The 19835-nt window shown below is 43.2% G+C and overlaps 1 protein-coding gene across 1 annotated transcript in view; it reads right to left on the reverse strand.

Annotated features, from left to right (window-relative positions):
* The window catches only part of LOC137421465 (uncharacterized), a 148804-nt gene that overhangs the window by 70230 nt on the left and 58739 nt on the right, over window positions 1-19835 (reverse strand). Inside the window, exons 6-8 of the mRNA XM_068107569.2 lie at window positions 16204-16335; window positions 12056-12136; window positions 8292-8333 (exon numbers count right to left, since the gene is read on the reverse strand). Of these exons, the coding sequence (XP_067963670.2) occupies window positions 8292-8333; window positions 12056-12136; window positions 16204-16335 (255 nt within the window). The remainder of the gene's footprint in view (window positions 1-8291; window positions 8334-12055; window positions 12137-16203; window positions 16336-19835) is intronic.

Below are 19835 nucleotides of genomic sequence, written 5' to 3' on the forward strand. Positions count from 1 at the left end.
TTTGATTGACAAATTTTATGAAATTGAAATAAAATTGACACCCATCTGATCTGTAAATAATGGTTCCAACGCAAACAAATATGCATAATGCATGTGTGTGTGTGTTTTTGTGTATCAATCTTACAAGATTGTTGACACCGACAGTGTGCCTTGTCTGAAAATAGATAGTTCCAATGTGGGAGTAAAAATGTGGGAGTACAAAATTAGCCAAATTTGGGAGAGGTCTTACACTGACTTCCGAGAGTACTCTGCTCACGGATTTTTATATATATAAACTTGAATTTTATCAGCATATAAATTGTGCTGTATGTATAGATGTGTTTTAGGCATAGATGATATGGGAAAATAGTAAAGAAAATTTTGCTGGTTTGAACTATTGTGGGTTTTCAGTTCTGGAGTTTAAACAAAGTCACTGGTTAACAGATGAGAAAGGATAGTAAATAAATTATTCGCTGCTGGGCAAATTAAGTACGATATTACTAAGACTTATGAGAGCTATTGTTCCGCCTTACAGCAGTGGAAAATTATTGGAAAAAAATTAGATCCAACATAATGAATCTATAAAAGAATGTGATAGGGATAATATCCTCAATTTGTACTAATTATTTGATTGTGGGTAAAGGAATTAAGTTATCGTAGTGGATTGTTAACAGCAGCCTGAAAATGTCCTGAGAGTGTGCATCCATGTAATCAGAAATCCCAGATTTGTTTTTTACAAACAACATTTTGGTAGAGGTCTTGTGTGGAACACTTCCTTGGTAGATAAAAAACGGTACTGCATGCTGGCAGCCACTTTTGCGGCCAGTTAGGCCAAACAAATTGAGAGGAAATTGTAGTTAAATACGTAAGTTACACATGGCTATTTGGAGAAAAAAAAAAAAAAAAAAAGGAAATTTGTTGAGATGGGAAACATTTTTCGAAGGTTTATTAAGGTGTTATAATATGACATTTGGCAAGGAAAATTATTGGATGGGAAAATTAGATCTGTTTATAAAATGAGTTTTGTTGACCCATTGAAGTTAATTCTTTGAATTGTTGTTTAATTAGCATTTTGAGTTCATATTGGAAATAGTTTGGCAGAGCTTTGGTTAAAACCTTTGGTTGCAGTGTTTTGGAATAAATTGATAAACCGTAGGAGGGTGATAAGAATAGAAACAAATATGGACCTAAAATAGAAAGATTGTTATGATGATATGAATAAATACTGAGATTAAAAGATTAAATCAAGTGATGTTGCAAATGAAACAGTAGAATTAAGATAATGGCATAACGACAATGTTATGAGTTGTGTCAATTACAATATCAGTGAACTCATATCACCACGAGTGACACACTGTTAGAAAAAAGAGGGAAAAGAAAAAGTGGAGAGGAATTATGGTAATAATACATTATGCTTAATTTGTTGGTTTGAAAAAATTGTTGTTGGGAATTAGGTATTCCCGTTTGTGATTGTAATCATATACAATGCTATTCTTAGTTTAGTAATAAAATACATACCTGATTGAATATTATTTGTGTGACGCATATAAATGAATATAACTTTTTGTGTTAAGGAAAAACAACAAATTGTTGAATGTGAAACTGTCGGAAGATATACATGATTATGCTGATTTCATGGTAAGATGTACCCTATCTGATTCAGTGTGTGCGGAAAGCAGATTCAGATGTGACTGAGCATAAGGATAAGACGAGATCACATTTTGGAGGGACTGCTAACGGAATTGGGAAGAAGTTCGAGAAAGAAAATTTGTGGCTAAAAAAATGAAGTTAATCGTGGCATACACCCTCTTTCTCAAAGAATGATGAAGACATTCTCCCGTGTAACTTGGAGATGAATGCTTACCTTCACCAAGGAAATTTATGTGACCATTTGCCTGGATCACACTGCAACATATGAAAGAAAGGCGATCACTTACTCTTGTTCGAAGGCTTTGAACATTCACCACATCAGAAGTTGCAGGACAACGACATTTTACCGGCAACCTCTGTGAAATGCGGGGACATATGTTATTACTTCACCAACGTCCGGGGAACCAGCATGGAGCTGCAAAAAAAAAAAAACGGCTGTGCCCTTGTCACAACAGCTGTGCACGATTCTGCTGGTTGCTCCTGGTAAGGACCATGAATGACCTGAACACCATGGTCCCAACATCATTGTGGATGCATCCGGCATCCCTGTTCCACATCTTGCTGGCCAATCAACGCCACACCAATACTTGCTGCCCACTCACAATGAGGGTGGAGGCAAGTCGACTACAACTGGGTGAAGGCCGTGTTCAGGAATTACTATGGTTTACAGCAAAAAGTGGCAAGAATGCTACAAGGAGAGCAGGGTCAGTCTATGACTCCGCAATGTTACCACAACAGCGAAATCCTACACGAAGTAGTGCAGGAGCTATGAAGACATTAGGAGAAAATGTTTCATACCAGGATTCAAACACAAGTGATCAGCCCTTCCTTTCAAACAAAGTCAACATTTGTGTGGAGGCAAACGTTTTTTACCAGATGGTGCAGATGCTTTACAAAACTTGAAAATGAAGTGAAATTGTTGTATCTTGGTGATGGTGAAGTGTTGTTTTGAAAATATATTTGTGATGCAAATGCAATAGATTGAACGATATGGAAGGAGTCAATGACCAACGAAATGTTTTGTGATTCTTGCAGGATGACGGTGTATGCCCAAGGGAATTTGATTACCAAAGTGATTGATTATTTACTTACACTTGTAATGATGTTTACTTGTAGTGATTGATTGTTTACTTATATTGATGTTTAGATTAATGGTTAATATAAACAAAAAAACAAAAAGATGAGGGAATTGTGGAAGTGTAACTCAGCGTAACTTATTAATTGGCACTGGTAACTTATTAATTAACCTGGTAACAAAGCAAATACATTTTACATGCAAACTCTGTGAAGGACGAGTTTGTAAATGAGTTAGGAATGTGCACGAACATGATAATCTCTTGAAACACCTGGTCACAGCCCCAGGCTGGAGCACCCCCCTATTGTTTGATAAATGGAACTCACAACAGGGGGGGCTAGCTGGCGCCAGGAAGGCGACCAGTAACGTCAGCGGAGAAGAGATTACGAGTTCAGCGGACAGAGGATTAAGTCGAGTTGGTCCATATAAGCGGGAGCTGCGGCTGGAGTCGAGAGTACTTGCTGCGAGGAGCTCTGACGAACGGGACCATGGCGGAGGAACATCAGCCGAACGAAAAGGACCATGGAAAAGAGTTAATCTCAGCCATTGAATAATGCGGTATTATTTGGTAAATGGAATGAAGTGAATAATAAAAAAGACCTTTTGTAAACCTGAGTCCGGTCATTGGAGTCCTGTGAGTCATACACGAAATTCTACCACAATATGGACCAACTTCTATCTACTCATCCCAACTCTCTCTTCCTCATATGTGGTGATTTCAACTGTCATCATGCCAGTTGGCTGGGTGTGGGTACCTCTCTCACCAGCCATGGCTCCTCAGCAAAGGACTTCTGCGACTCACTGGGACTGACACAATCTGTCAATTTCCCGACCCGGATCTCAGTCAACGGAACATCTTCTCTTCTGGACTTGGTTATGACTAACTTCCCTGAAAATGTCTGCTGCTCTTCTTCTGCTCCGATCGGATCATCTGATCATGTCCTTGTTAAAGTGGACATCTCTCTGACCATCCTCAGGGAGCCTGCTCAGCGTCGACGAGTCTGGCATTTCACTCAGGCCAACTGGCACGGTCTTCAAGCAGCCATCAATCATCTGGACTGGTCTCCCATCTCTACCACCTCTGACATCAACTCATCCTGGGAATTCTTCCAAAGTAAATTGCTCTCTCTCATGCACAGATTTATCCCATCTCGTCTTCAGTTGTCATACCCTTCCTCCCGTCCATGGTACACGGAATCTTGTGGTGAGGCTGTTGCCCAGAAACAACTTGCCTTCGTCTCCTGGAAAGCAAATCCAACGGAAGGAAATCTCATTTCCTTTCACAAAGCCCGAAACAAGTGTGTGTCCACCCTCAGGAGAGCCAGGAAACAATATCTCTCCGTTCTCAAGACCGAACTCTCTTATCTGTCTCCCTCTTCCAAATCCTGGTGGCATCTGGTCAAATCCGTTTCTGGTGTTTGTTCCCCCTCCATCCCCTCCCTTACCTCAAACGGCTACACAGCTGACTCCGCACGTGAAAAAGCTGAATGCCTCAACTCTGTGTTTGCCTCTAAATCTTGTGTCCCAAACCCATCCCTCTCTGTACCCACCATACCCAGTCGTACCCTGCTGCTCCTGGACTCCGTGTCCTTTCCTCCTGACAAGGTGGAAAAGTTTCTGTCAACCCTCGACTCTGATTCTGCAACTGGACCCGACGGCATCAGCCCACGGGTCCTAAAATCCTGCTCTGCTGCTCTATCTCACCCTCTCTCTGTTCTCTTCACCCTCTCTTTTGCTCAAGGTCAACTGCCATCTGCTTGGAAATCAGCCAACATCACCGCTTTGCACAAAAAAGGTGCAAAAACAGATCCTAGCAACTACAGACCAATCAGCCTTCTCCCAATTATCAGCAAAGTCATGGAATCCATCATTGCTTCGGATATGAAATCTTTCCTCTTCTCCAATGGCTTGATCTCTGATCATCAATTTGGTTTCAGACCAGGTCACTCTACTCTGGACATGCTGCTTCTGCTGTCTCAACAATGGATGGAGGTCCTCAATGCCAAACAGGAAATCAGAGCTGTCTCCCTCGACATATCACGTGCCTTCGACACGGTCTGGCACCCCGCTCTGCTCACCAAACTCTCCTCCTTTGGTATCCATGGAAATCTCCACGCATGGCTGGCGGACTTCCTCTCTAGTCGTCGTCAACGTGTGGCCCTGAATGGGTTTCTCTCATCTCCCCTTCCTGTTCAGGCTGGAGTTCCCCAAGGCAGTGTTCTGGGCCCCGTGCTTTTTCTGGTCTTCATCAATGATCTCTCTGACTCTCTCGAAAATCCTCTCTATCTCTTTGCTGATGACTCCACTCTCTGCCGCTCCATTCCTCTTCCCTCAGATCGGCAGTCTGCTGCCTCCTCACTCTCTGAAGACCTGGACAAAATCACAGACTGGTCAAACAAGTGGAACATGTCTTTCAATCCTGACAAATCTCACACTCTTACTATGTCTCTCCGAAAAGATCGACTGGACAACCCTCCCATCTACTTTTTCAACAATCCTCTCCAAGAAGTTCTGTCGCTCAAGATTTTGGGTCTCACTATCTGCCATGAACTTTCTTGGGAAAACCACATTTCCAAGCTGGCCTCCAAAGCCAGTCGCCGACTGGGCATCCTCCGTCGTGCGAAGTCCTTCCTCGGCACACCTGAGCTCCTCACCACATACAAGGCTTTCATCCGCAGCTCAATGGAATACTGTTCTCCCCTATGGGCCGGTGCTCCTGCCTCACACCTAGCTCGGCTTCACGCTGTTGAAACCAAAGCTTTCAGAATTATTGGAATCTCCCGCGATGAAGCTATCTCTGAGGGCCTTTCACTCACTCACCGCAGGCAGGTAGGTGGTCTTTCTGTCTTCTACCGACTCCTCTCCGGCCTTGCACCCCCAGCTCTCTCTGTGCTCTGTCCCCCAAATATTCCTACAGGTCGCACAAGATCTGCCAGCAACCCTCTGATGGTTAAACTGCCGAAATCTCGGCTCTCTGCTCACCTTCACTCTTTCATTCCTCTTTTCTCCCGCCTCTGGAACAAACTCCCTCACTCCCTTCAATCCCACTCCTCCCTCCAGGTCTTTAAAACAGCTGTTCACCACCATCTCTTATCTTCCCCCATCCAAAACCTTGATCTTTTCTACCCCCGCTAATTCACCCCAGATCCACCTTGTTTGAAATTCCAACTTCTTTCCTGGAAGTCCTGGCAGTGTCCATATGTTTTATACCTCTCCCACCGCCCCCTTCCCATGCCCCCCCCCTCCCAAAGCCCTCGCCCTCTCTCAGATCTCTCGATGTCTCCATGTCTCTCGGTCCCTGCTCTCAAATGTTGTGTTTGTGTCCTTCCCTCTCTCTCCCCATCTTGTCTACCGCTCCCGATGTTATATGTTTTATGTGTCGGTTTGTCTTTCTGTGTGATTAATGTTCGCTCTTTCACGAGCCTCGATCTTGTATACAAAAAAAAAAAAAAAAAAAAAAAAAAAACCAAAAGGGAGAACGCTATTGAAAATTGGGTCGCCACGTCAAAATCCAAGATGGCCGCCACCATATATATGTCTGAACCTTTTGAGCAAAATATCTTGAAAAATAAACGAACTACTAACTTCTAATCTGGTGTGTGGGTGTATCTACGCATAAGGGAGAACGCTATTGAAAATTGGGTCGCCACGTCAAAATCCAAGATGGCCGCTACCATATATATGTCTGAACGTTGTGAGCGAAATATCTTGAAAAATAAATGAACTACTAACTTCTATTCTGGTGTGTGGGTGTATCTACGCATAAGGGAGAACGCTATTGAAAATTGGGTCGCCACGTCAAAATCCAAGATGGTCGCCTTGCGTCTTCCACTTTGTCAACTCACATCACTTCACCGACGGGGGACCTAGGCGTAACGCTTGTTTATATGTGATCTTCTAACCCCCATTAATAAATTATGATAAATGCAAAAAAGTCTATAATTTTGAGTGTAAGATTAAATAGTTTTGGGTTGTGTTGTATCACCATAGAAACAAGTGTTAATTTACTTCACTGAATTTTTTTTCGATTTTGCATTTGTTATTATTGCCTTCCAAGTTACAATCTACTCAACCCTTGAGTGACATTTTTTTCACTCAAAATGACAGTATGAAATAGTTTAATATCTATGAGTGCAAGCAGGTAGGAAAACTGACTTTATGTTCACCCCAAAACAGCATATGCCATGATAGACAAATCACACGCTCTTCATGTTAACTTGTATACAAATCATATTTCAATCAAACCATATCTATATGACTGAGTTGTAGAGTGTACACTACCAATAAGCTATCGACCCTACTAGTTATAGGTGGACTGGAATAATCTATTTATTATGTACACAAGTATTACGACATTTGGCCTTCCCATTCCCTTTCATCCCGTGTTGGCTTTAACGGTTAAGGTGGGTGGCTAAGATCTTGGGGTCCTTGGGTTTGAGGCCCTGTCATGCCGTTGAATTAACACCAGGTGGGTTGACTCAGCCTGTTATCCTTCCAAGGTCGGAAAATGAGTACCAGCTTACTGGCACAGGGGGGCACTGCATTGGTGGCATAGCCGCACCCCCAAGAAACGATGCAACCATCATCCACAGGCTGCATACGAAGAGATGAAACCCTCCGAACACATCATGCACACATAAAGCGGAGAAAGTGTGGGGTAGTGACAGGAGATGTGGAAAAGAAAGATACAGACAAGCACAAAATAAGAAATTTCGTTTTAAAGGTTATGTAAATGTTATGTTTTATTTCGTTCATCTTATGAATGGAGTCAGTATGTAGGAGATGTCTGGATGAATATGATAATTAAGTTAATGGGGTAAAACTTAAAAGAAAGGTGATAGCTTTTCAGATAGCAGAATGGACTTAAATACTTTGAAATTAGCGAAATATTCGAGGACAAACAACACGACAAATAGGTCAATGCATCAGCTTGAACTCCAACCCCTCCTCCCCCCGCCCATTCCCCTCTGTGTGGACACTAACCCACTACAGCATGACTGATACACAGACCTGGTATCCCATGCTTTGTCCACACTAGGCCACTTTGTCTACATACAATAACAAAAGGGTTAATCAGTATGGCTCTTCGTTGGAGTTTGGGCCAAGCTGTCATAGAATATGTCTCACGGAAAGATGTAAACACGATGTTTGGCAGATACCGATGTGAGATATTTTTGAATGCAGTGGAGTATTTTCTCTCTAACAGCAATCCGAGACTCATGCTGGAGGCTTGGACATGTATCACAATGACGCCAGGGCACAGTAGTGTACTTTTACACCAGCAGACGATAGACAAATCAACACAGCAATTGGTATTCGATCCTGGTATTCCACTATTCTGAGATACTTACATGATGCTGAGATACTTAGATATGGAAAACCAATCAAGTCAACCAACTTCCTTGTGAAAAGATCATGAGAATGTATACAGCGCCGTGTACTAGATCACACTGAACTGTCATCTTCGCAATCATTGTCTCTCATAACCTGTCAAATGACTGGTCACCATGCCAACCAAAAAGTATATATATTTACATATAATGCCTCCTCAGAGCAATGTCCAATGGATAAATTCCACAATACCTACCTCTGGTGTTTTGCTCACATTATTTTCTTCGCTTTTTTCTTCCTGAAAGGCACAATAAGAATATTTAACTCATCAGCCAATGATTCACAGGAAACATAAATTGATTTGGTACAATAACTGCAATACAATTGGAAATACATTTGGTGCATGTCCACGCGTTTACTCATGTGAGAAACACTAGATGGTGAGCACAAGCTTGGCAGTAATTAGTAAACTATTTTGTGGAATATTTGACTTTAGAAACAAATAAAAACAAGTACAGATACATTCAAAATACACTGCCCCCTTGCCAAATAAATAAATAACATTTCCTCCAGCGCACAGCATTGCTGGGGCGCCGTTGGCACCCGGCGATGCCGACGCGCAACACATAGGGATGATATCGGGAGGGAGAGGTGTTCAATAATAATTGGTTGATTAATTGCGTAATTAAAATAAATAAATAATAATCGTAAAATAATTAATTTCTTAATCAATTGGAGAAAAGCATACCTAAACCACCAGTGTTTCATACGAAGCTATAACTTTTTGAAAAATAAGTAAATAAAATTAATTGATTGAAAAAATAAAATGATTAATTGATTAATCAATAAATAATTAATCGATAAATTGATTAATCAATAAATCAAAAATACCTTTTACAGCCAAATCACTTGGCCACTGTCGTGTCGGAATATCAGCTTCCTAGCTGAAAAGGTGCCCGAGATATTCCACAGAGGAGAAAGAAAATAAATAAGTGATTAATAATGAAAATAAATAAATAGAAATCGTAAAATAATTAATTTATTAATCAATTGCCTAAAAGAATACCTAAACCACCACAATTTCATCTGAATATTGTCCTGTCACCGGGGTTAAGACCCTGGGTGACCGAAACGTTGTTACTCCCGAGGCGTACAAGCTGAAAATATGGTGGTAGATTTTGGCGCGCGCATGCACGACCGAGGGTAACGGGGTCCTTACCTCGGACGAATCGCACACGGGGGTTATCCGATACCCACAAACACAGAGACGACAAGACGAAGGAAATGCAACAATCAATGAATTTAATGAAAATAAATGCGGTACCATAAAAATGAAAGGTGAGGTAAAACCTTCAAACTGCCCACCTTCAGTCTTTCATTCCTCTTTTTCCCAACCTCTAGAACATACTCCCTCACTCTCTTCAATCCCTCTCCTCCCTCCAGGTCTTTAAAACATCCTCATCCAAAACCTTGATCTTTTCTACCCCCATTAATACACCCCAAATCCACATCTTTCAATCCCTGACTTCATTCCTGAAATTCCTTGTAGTGTCAATTTGTTTTGTACTGTGTACCCCTTCCCTCCCTCTCCTTCCCCCCTCTCTCCCCCCTAAACCCCCCCCCCCCCAGCCATCTCCCTTGAACAGATCTCCTGATGTCTCTGTTCTCTACTGTTGTGCTTTTATGCTTCCCTCTCTCTCCCCATCTTGTCTCCTCCTCCCTTTATTGTTTTACGTGTCCGTTTATGTTTTTTGTGTTTTATGTGCTTATATGTGTTTGATGTGCCAGCTCTTAAACGAGCCTCAATCTTGCATACAATTTTTTTTATGGATTAATTCATTAATCAATAAATCAATAAATATAAAAATACATATTGCAGCCAAATCACTTGGTCATTTTCATGTCCAAATATCTGCTTCCGAGCTCAAAAGGTGCTTGAGATATCGCCCAGATGAGAAAGAAAATAAATAAGTACTTATCCCCTTTTGGTGCCCGGGAATGACGTCATGCAGCGCCTGGAGATGGAATAGGAAAGGAGTGGTGCACAACTAGAACGGCACTCGGTAGAGCGCATACGTTTGCCAGACTGAACATTTTATGTTTTGTATTCCACCGATAGGTCTGGTCAGAGAGCCTGATGTTGGCTTAGCGGTTAGGATGCCGGCTTGGGATCCTAGGATCCTGGGTTCGTAATCCCAGTCAATCGCTGATTTAACTACCAGGGGGGTTGATTCAGCCCGTCATCCCCCCCCCCCCCCCCCAGGTTGGCAAATTGAGCACCGGCTCATGGTAATTCCCTGCGTGTGGCAAGAGGCGACCAACAGGGCTGGTGGCAGGAAGGGCATCCGGCCACAAAACATCACCTCAAAAAGGGGACCAAGGTGCCAGAAAAAAGGCCAACCCCCGCTCTGTGGTGCAAAATGGCCCCCAAAGGTGGTTCCTTCTTTTTCTATTCCACTGATAGGCCGGACCTGGATCCGGAATTGACCAAAATCGAATTGGCTTGTTCTCGTCACCAAACCAACTCATCCACCAAGACTCGTCTGAATCTGTCCACAATCTTTTGAGATATCATGCTATACAATATATCGTTTTTGGCACAATCTCTCAATGGTGAAGAATCACTTAAAACCTCGAGTATCCAGATCTTCACCAAAACCTAATCAATTTGCCCTTGTCACCCACCCAACGTGACCACCAAGACTCATGTGAATCGGTCCACAACCTTTTGGGTTATTGTCCCCCGTCGCACCGCGGAGCGAAAGGGGGACTATGGTTTTCCCCTCCGTCCGTGTGTCCGTCCGTCCGTCCGTCCGTGCGTGCGTGCGGGCGTGCGTGCATGCGGGTGTGCATAAGCGAAGGACCGCATTCGAATTTGGTGTGCGGGTGCAACCCACGTCAAAATCCAAGATGGCCACCGCCATGTATGTCTGACACCATGTATGTCTGAACCTCGTGAGCGGAATATCTTGAAAAATAAGCAAAGTACCAACTTCTAATCTGGTGTGTGGGTGTATCTAGGCATAAGGAAGACCGCTATTGAAAATTGGGTCGCCACGTCAAAATCCAAGATGGCCACCACCGTATACATGTCTGAACCTTGTGAGCAAAATATCTTGGAAAAATAAGCGAAGTACCAACTTCTAATCTGGTGTGTGGGTGTATCTACGCATAAGGAAGAACACTATTGAAAATTGGGTCGCCACGTCAAAATCCAAGATGGCCACCGCCATGTATGTCTGAACCTTGTGAGCGGAATATCTTGAAAAATAAGCGAAGTACCAACTTATAATCTGGTGTGTGGGTGTATCTACGCATAAGGGAGAACGCTATTGAAAATTGGGTCGCCACGTCAAAATCCAAGATGGCCGCCTTGCGTCTTCCACTTTGTCAACTCACATCACTTCAACGACGGGGGACCTAGGCGTAACGCTTGTCCTGCTCAAATTGACAAACAGACAGACAGAGGTGAAAACGTAACCTCCATCCATCTTTGGTTCCACATGTAATTATTACCATCTTCTTGTGGGATCAGCAACCAGAAGTATATTGGTCCAATTTTTCCATGAACCAGGTGACCAAGCCTAACGCTCGACTGGAGTCGATTTGGGGGCATGAATATGTATAATTTGTTCAGGGTGCCGGTGATAATTCACCTACTCTTTTTGCCAGATGCAAGAGTTCTACTTCTGCACCATACTTTTTAACTTCATTTCATAAGGGTGTGTAAAGGTACATTTATCATGTGGTCAGTATACCAGTCTGAGATTGGTCTGATGTGATTGCATTTGGCAGGAGTATAATGGTGGGCGCAAAACAGGTGGAAGAAGGTGGTGGAGAGTGAAATGAGAGTGGGGCAAAGAGAGGTTATTCCGGATAGGCATGGTAAAAAGAGGGGGGGGGGGGGGGGGAAATCGTGCGGCCATTAAATAATAGTGTTAGTGGATACCAGTCTGAGGTTTTACATATTACAGTTAGTTATCATTTTACTCATAAAACACACTCAGGTAGTGTACTTACATGGCTGGGCTGCTTGGTCCGGTGGATTCTGGCTTGAACAAGCTGTACCAGTTCACGCAAGTCATTTATGACCAGATGGGCCTGTGATGAAACACACACTACTCTCATAGCTCCATCCCACTGCATCGCCCAAATCCTCAATGCAGCAGTTATTGCTTCTACTACAAGTTGGGTTCATCAAGCTTAACAATCATAAACTAGAAAGCATCTGGAAATGCAAAGCCTGTCCGCATCTGTTTGTATTCAGATATCTTCTTCTTCTTCCATATGCGAAACATGAGAAAAGAGTTTAAAAATACAAAAAGTGAAATTGAAGATTTTATGCAGCCTTGACCTTTGAGATTTTTTACCTAAAAAAAAATAAAAAATCAGCTCTTGGCTTTTGATTAGTGAACCAATTATGTAACCCAATATGCAAATTCTTTAAATTTCAGGTTAATAAGGTGAAAATTGGTGATTTTATGCAACCTTGGTCCTTATCACGCCTTATCACGCTGTTGAAACCAGGTCTGCAGAGAGCCTCCTCACTCTCTGCAGACCTGGACAAAATCACAGACTGGGCAAACAAGTGGAACATGTCTTTCAATCCTGACAAATCTCACACCCTTACGATGTCTCTCCGAAAAGACCGACTGGACAACCCTCCCATCTACTTTCTGAATAATCCTCTCCAAGAAGTTCTGTCACTCAAGCTTTTGGGTCTCACCATCTGCCATGATCTTTCCTGGGAAAACCACATTTCAAATCTGGCCTCCAAAACCAGTCGCCGACTGGGCATCCCCCGTCGTGCGAAGTCCTTCCTTGGCACACCTGAGCTCCTCACCACATACAACGCTTTCATCCGCAGCTCAATTGAGTACTGCTCTCCCGTCTAGGCTGGTGCTCCTGCCTCACACCTAGCTCGTCTTCACGCTGTTGAAACCAAAGCGTTCAGAATCATTGGAATCTCCCGCGATGAAGCTAACTCCAAGGGCCTCTCACTCACTCACCGCAGGCAGGTTGGTGGTCTTTCCGTCTTCCACCGACTCCTCTCCGGCCTTGCTCCCCCAGCTCTCTCTGGGCTCTGTCCCCCCAGCTCTCTCTGGGCTCTGTCCCCAAAATATTCCTGCAGGTCGCACAAGATCTGCCTGCAACCCTCTTATGGTTAAACTGCCAAAATAAAGACTCTCTGCTCACCTTCACTCCTTCATTCCTCTTTTCTCCTGCCTCTGGAACAAACTCCCTCACTCTCTTCAATCCCACTCCTCCCTCCAGGTCTTTAAAACGGCTGTTCACCACCATCTCTTATCTTCCCCAATCCAAAACCTTGATTTTTTCTACCCCCGCTAATTTCACCCCAAATCCACTTTTTTGAGGTGACTTTTGTCTTCTTTCCTGGAAGTCCTTGGTGTCCTTGTGTTTTATACCTATCCTGCCCCCCCCCCCCAGGCCCTCTGCCTCCCACACATCTCCCGATGTCCCTGCCCTCAAATGTTGTGTTTGTGTGCTTCCTCCCCTTCTCTCCCCATCTTGTCGACCGCTCCCATTTTTATATACTTTGTTTACTTGTTTGTTTGATTTGTTTGTTTGATAAATGTTAGCTCTTTCACGAGCCTCGACTCTGTATACAAAAAAACAAACAAAAAAAAACCTTCACCTTTGACATTTTAAAATAAAAAAAACCACAATCGGCTTCTAGCTTTTCATTGGTGAACAAATTCAGTGAATAAATATGTAAACTCCTAAAATTTCAGGTCAATTGGATGAAAATTGATGATTTTAGGTGATGCTGACCTTTGACCTTTGGGCAAAATTATTAATAATTTGCCTTCTCCATATTTATCAGAATAAAGATTTGTTGAAGATTTAATGACAATAGCTCAAATGTTAAAAAGGATACGGCATGGACAGACACACAGACACATAGAAGTGATTGCAAAACCCCGTCTCCCTCTAAGCGTGGTACGGGCTAATAGACGAGATGGAATTCTGAGAAATGTGAATGTTAGGTGCATTTTTGGGTAAAAGTTGGGAACCTCACTTTTTAACATAATTGGGGTATGCTGAATTCGATTAACCCGGTTCCCAAACCGAAGGTTTTGACCTTCTAATTAGCATAAACAAAATGGCCGCCATATTGCCATTTTTGGACAATTTCTTTGAACAAGCATTTATATCTCATGTATATATACATGCAGCTCTTTTACTTTAACTTTACAACTTTTACCCCTAAATGCACCTAGAAGCTTATACATGGCCTTTTTCCATAAATCCGTCTAGTCCATAACAAACCAATCGGAGTGTGTGAGCCCATCTCTTTCACATCACACACTTGATTTTATGATACATGGCAATGACAAAATTATTGACACCCTCGACGTAATATTTGGTATCACAGCCTTTGGACAAAATAAGTGCAGTCAAGCGCTTCCTATAGCCATGAATGAGCTTCCTACACCTCTCTACTGGAAGTTTGGCCCACTCTTCTTGTGCAAACTGCTCCAGTTCTCCCAGATTTGAGAACCATTTTGGGTGCCTTCTCCCATGGTCTCTCTGTCTTCTACCGTCTCCTTTCTGGTCTTGCACCTTGTACTCTTTCCGTCCTTTGTCCACCCCAGGTTATACAGGTAGCACACCGTCCACCATCAACCACCTTGAGCTGAAACTCCAGAAATCCAGGATCACTGCTCACCTCCATTTATGTATTCCTCTTTTTCCCACCTGTGGAACCAACTTCCACATTCTGTTAAATCTCATTCTTCCCTCCAAGTCTTCAAGACGGCTATTCGCCACCATCTCAGATCATCCCCCATCCAAAATCATGATCTTTTCTACCCTTATTAAGTATTAACTCCCATCCCCAAGCACACCTACATCCTTCCTGAGAGTTTGCTTCTACACCCACCTTTTGCGTCCTTCCCTACCCCTCATTTATCCAGGTCTCCCTCTATTTTGTCCCTCAAACTGCTGTTGGTGTGTTTCCCCCGTCATTTCTGCTGTTCAATTTGTTATGTGACGTCATGATGTATTGTATGTTCTGGCTCTTCCACGAGTCTCGACTTTATATACAAAATAAATAAATAAATTACAATCCCCGTGAGCATTTCATTATTTTATTTTTTTAACAGAAAGAGGTTGCTGAGAATGCTGCAAATGAAAAACTCCATTCTACAATATGATGTGGATTGAAATTCAAAGCCCATGAAAAACCAAAATCAAGACTCTCTATCCGCCCTCACTCTTTCATTCCTCCTTTCCCCCGCCTCTGGAACAAACTCCCTCACTCTCTTCAATCCCCCTCCTCCCTCCAGGTCTTTAAAACAGCTGTTCTCCACCATCTCTTGTCTTCCCCCATCCAAAACCTTGATCTTTTCTACCCCCACTAATTCACCCCAGATCCACGTTTTTGAAATTCCGACTTCTTTCCTGGAAGTCCTTGCAGTGTCCTTGTGTTTTATACTTCTCCCACCACCCCCACCCTTCCCGTGCCTCCTCCCCCCAAGCCCTCTTCCTCCCACAGATCTCCCGATGTCCCTGCTCTCAAATGTTGTACTCGTGTGCTTCCCTCTCTCTCCACATCTTGTCTCCCGCTCCCTTTATCTTATGTTTTATGTGTCAGTTTTTTTTTTTTGTGATTAATGTTAGCTCTTACACGAGCCTCGATCTTGTATACAAAAAAAACAAAACCCAAAGCTCCCAAAATGTTAACATTTCGCTGGCATTATTCATCTTTACTGCTTGAGGTGGGAATCACATAGTATCGCTGTTGCCCAGAGACCGCTCATCATCCCGCCCCTTCTTTTCCTCCTTTACCCCCCACTTAGCTTCCAAATTAAATCGCACTGTGACACTACAGCAACCTCAAAACAAGCTGAACAGTTTCGCTCTTTCAGTTCATGAACACAAATATTTTCAAATATTTCAAGGTATTCCAATACCATGTGCTGCAGTACTTCCAGTAGCAATACAAGACATTTCATACGATTCATATCCCGAATTAAGCTAACCATCCTGAACATCTCAGCATGGCAATATGTGCCTGACATGGCAAACCGACATGGTGGGACCACAGTATAGAACCTATCAAGCTGCGCCACAGCATAGCTCCATATTGCGCCATTAGAGTGTTTTACAGGTGCAGCCGTGCAGCACCATGTTGCGAACCTTACCGGCTGGATGGTTTTGATTGCGAAGAAGCGATGTTCACCAGTTTGTCCAAACACGTATCCAAGAGCACGGTGATCCGTCGTATCCATGGCAATGAAAGAAATATTTTGCAAACTGTGCTCATGCTGCACTACCTTGGTGAGGGATAGTGCAAAGATGACGTTAAGGATCCCTGACCTGACATTCTATAGTCGGGTCAGGAATCGAACCCAGCATTTCTGCCTTCTTTCCCCCACCTTGTGCAATTTCAACATGTCAGTATTCCTCTTATTGCTAATTCCTTCAACTCCACAAATGCTTTGGTTTCTTTATTTAATTATGCATTAAGATGAAATAATGAGGTGTGTATTCAACAGACTTATTGCACCATTTAGCAGCTTGAATTGACATCAACATCAGGAGGCAAGCTCCACGCTTCACCGGGGGAGATATTATACACAAAGAATTAAGTTAAGCACCCCTACACAAAGAATTAAGTTAAGCACCCCCTAATATATATTCTTTGTGTATATGTATACATTGGCATATATTCTAAGGTTGCGAAGATGGTCCCTCCAATAGCCAATCTGGATGAATTGGAACGTGCATTACATCGGGAATGGAACAACCTGCCACAGCAACGCATACGACGGCTTACAGGGTCTATGAGACGTAGGGTTGAGTCAGTGATCCGATCACGTGGGTCCTACACACGTTATTGACGCAAAGATCGCTAGAGGTCTTCTCAGAACAATGACTGTACGTTAGAAAACATAAACGTCATCCACACTGTCCGTGATGGACCTATAGCTCCATACTTAAATTGAGGTGAAAATATGCCTAAAATTCCCAAAAATTTTCACCTTAAATTATTCAGAATAAAATATTGAAAACGGCATGATTGTTATGTTTTTATGTGACCATAATATCACTTCTCCAGAAAATATAGCAATATCATGGGTATATTACACTGTTTTGACGACAACAAACTTGTAATGTGCGAGGTTGTAAAAAAACGGGGGGGGTGCTTAACTTAATTCTTTGTGTATAATTACAACCATTCAAAATGTTCATACGAAGACCGTTCAAAGAATACTGGGAATGGACTAATCACAATCGTCTTAAAACACTGTTTAAAAATATATAAATATACAGTTGTGGCCAAAAAATATTGGCACCCTTGCACTTTTTTCAAATAACTCACAATTTTCTCGAAAAATAAGTTGAAATTGCCAAAAGTATTTGGTCTTGACAATTCTTTATTTCACTGTTAATATTACAGAACCTTTGTTTTTGATTCAGAACTTAATATATCCTGTTAAATCACAAAATAAAAAGAAATTGCATTGACAAAATTATTGACACCCTAGACTTGGTATTTGGTGGCACGGCCTTTTTTTTTTTTTTTTTTTTTGTATACAAGATCGAGGCTCGTGAAAGAGCGAACATTAATCACACACAAAGACAAACCGACACATAAAACATATAACATCGGGAGCGGTAGACAAGATGGGGAGAGAGGGGGAAGGACACAAACACAACATTTGAGAGCAGGGACCGAGAGACATGGAGACATCGAGAGATCTGAGAGAGGGCGAGGGCTTTGGGGGGGGGGGGGCATGGGAATGGGGCGGTGGGAGAGGTATAAAACATATGGACACTGCCAGGACTTCCAGGAAAGAAGTTGGAATTTCAAACAAGGTGGATCTGGGGTGAATTAGCGGGGGTAGAAAAGATCACGGTTTTGGATGGGGGAAGATAAGAGATGGTGGTGAACAGCTGTTTTAAAGACCTGGAGGGAGGAGTGGGATTGAAGGGAGTGAGGGAGTTTGTTCCAGAGGCGGGAGAAAAGAGGAATGAAAGAGTGAAGGTGAGCAGAGAGCCGAGATTTCGGCAGTTTAACCATCAGAGGGTTGCTGGCAGATCTTGTGCGACCTGTAGGAATATTTGCGGGACAGAGCCCAGAGAGAGCTGGGGGGGCAAGGCCCAGAGAGGAGTCGGTAGAAGACGGAAAGACCACCAACCTGCCTGCGGTGAGTGAGTGAGAGGCCCTTGGAGTTAGCTTCATCGCAGGAGATTCCAATGATTCTGAATGCTTTGGTTTCAACAGCGTGAAGACTAGCTAGGTGTGAGGCAGGAGCACCAGCCCAGAGGGGAGAGCAGTATTCCATTGAGCTGCGGATGAAAGCCTTGTATGTGGTGAGGAGCTCAGGTGTGCCAAGGAAGGACTTCGCACGACGGAGGATGCCCAGTCGGCGACTGGCTTTGGAGGCCAGATTTGAAATGTGGTTTTCCCAGGAAAGATCATGGCAGATAGTGAGACCCAAAAGCTTGAGTGACAGAACTTCTTGGAGAGGATTATTCAGAAAGTGGATGGGAGGGTTGTCTAGTCGGTCTTTTCGGAGAGACATCGTAAGAGTGTGAGATTTTTCAGGATTGAAAGACATGTTCCACTTGTTTGCCCAGTCTGTGATTTTGTCCAGGTCTGCAGAGAGTGAGGAGGCTGCAGACTGCCGATCTGAGGGATGAAGAATGGAGCGACAGAGAGTAGAGTCATCAGCAAGGAGATAGAGAGGATTTTCAAGAGAGTCAGAGAGATCATTGATGAAGACCAGAAAAAGCACAGGGCCCAGAACACTGCCTTGTGGAACTCCAGCCTGAACAGGAAGAGGAGATGAGAGAAACCCATTCAGGGCCACACGTTGACTACGACTAGAGAGGAAGTCCGCCAGCCATGCGTGGAGATTTCCATGGATACCAAAAGAGGAGAGTTTGGTGAGCAGAGCGGGGTGCCAGACCGTATCGAAGGCACGTGATATGTCAAGGGAGACTGCTCTAATTTCCTGTTTGGCATTGAGGACCTCCATCCATTGTTGAGAAAGCAGAAGCAGCATGTCCAGAGTAGAGTGTCCAGGTCTGAAACCAAATTGATGATTAGAGATCAAGCCATTGGAGAAGAGGAAAGATTTCATATCTGAAGCAATGATGGATTCTATGACTTTGCTGATAATTGGGAGAAGGCTGATTGGTCTGTAGTTGCTGGGATCTGTTTTTGCACCTTTTTGTGCAAAGCGGTGATGTTGGCAGATTTCCAAGCAGATGGAAGATGACCTTGAGCAAAAGAGAGGGTGAAGAGAACAGAGAGAGGGAGTGAAAGAGCGGAAGAACAGGATTTTAGGACCCGTGGGCTGATGCCGTCAGGTCCAGTTGCAGAATCCGACTCGATTGTTGACAGAAACTTTTCCACCTTGTCAGGAGGAGAGGACACGGAGTCCAGGAGCAGCTGGGTACGACTGGGTACGGTGGGTACAGAGAGGGATGTGATGTATGTATATATATATATATATATATATATATATATATATATATATATGTATATATATATATATATTGTTGCGAATATGGAATTTGGCCTCCATATCCGCTTGTAAATATTCCCCTATTTTCTCCAATACTCCCCAACTTTCCCCAGTCCCCCATTCCCTAGTCCCATTGCATGTAAATAACAATCAGTAGAGCCGACCTTCCCCTTATTCCCCCATTAAATGTCGTGCCCAGGTCCACCGCACCACACGTAGACAATTATAGGACATCTTGCTAGTTATTCTTAATCTATGTCAGTTAAGGACTTGTTTCCATTAATTATGACTCTTCG

This window comes from Myxine glutinosa, chromosome 2 (genome assembly GCF_964187855.1).
Source record: "Myxine glutinosa chromosome 2, kmMyxGlut1.1, whole genome shotgun sequence".
NCBI lineage: Eukaryota > Metazoa > Chordata > Myxini > Myxiniformes > Myxinidae > Myxine > Myxine glutinosa.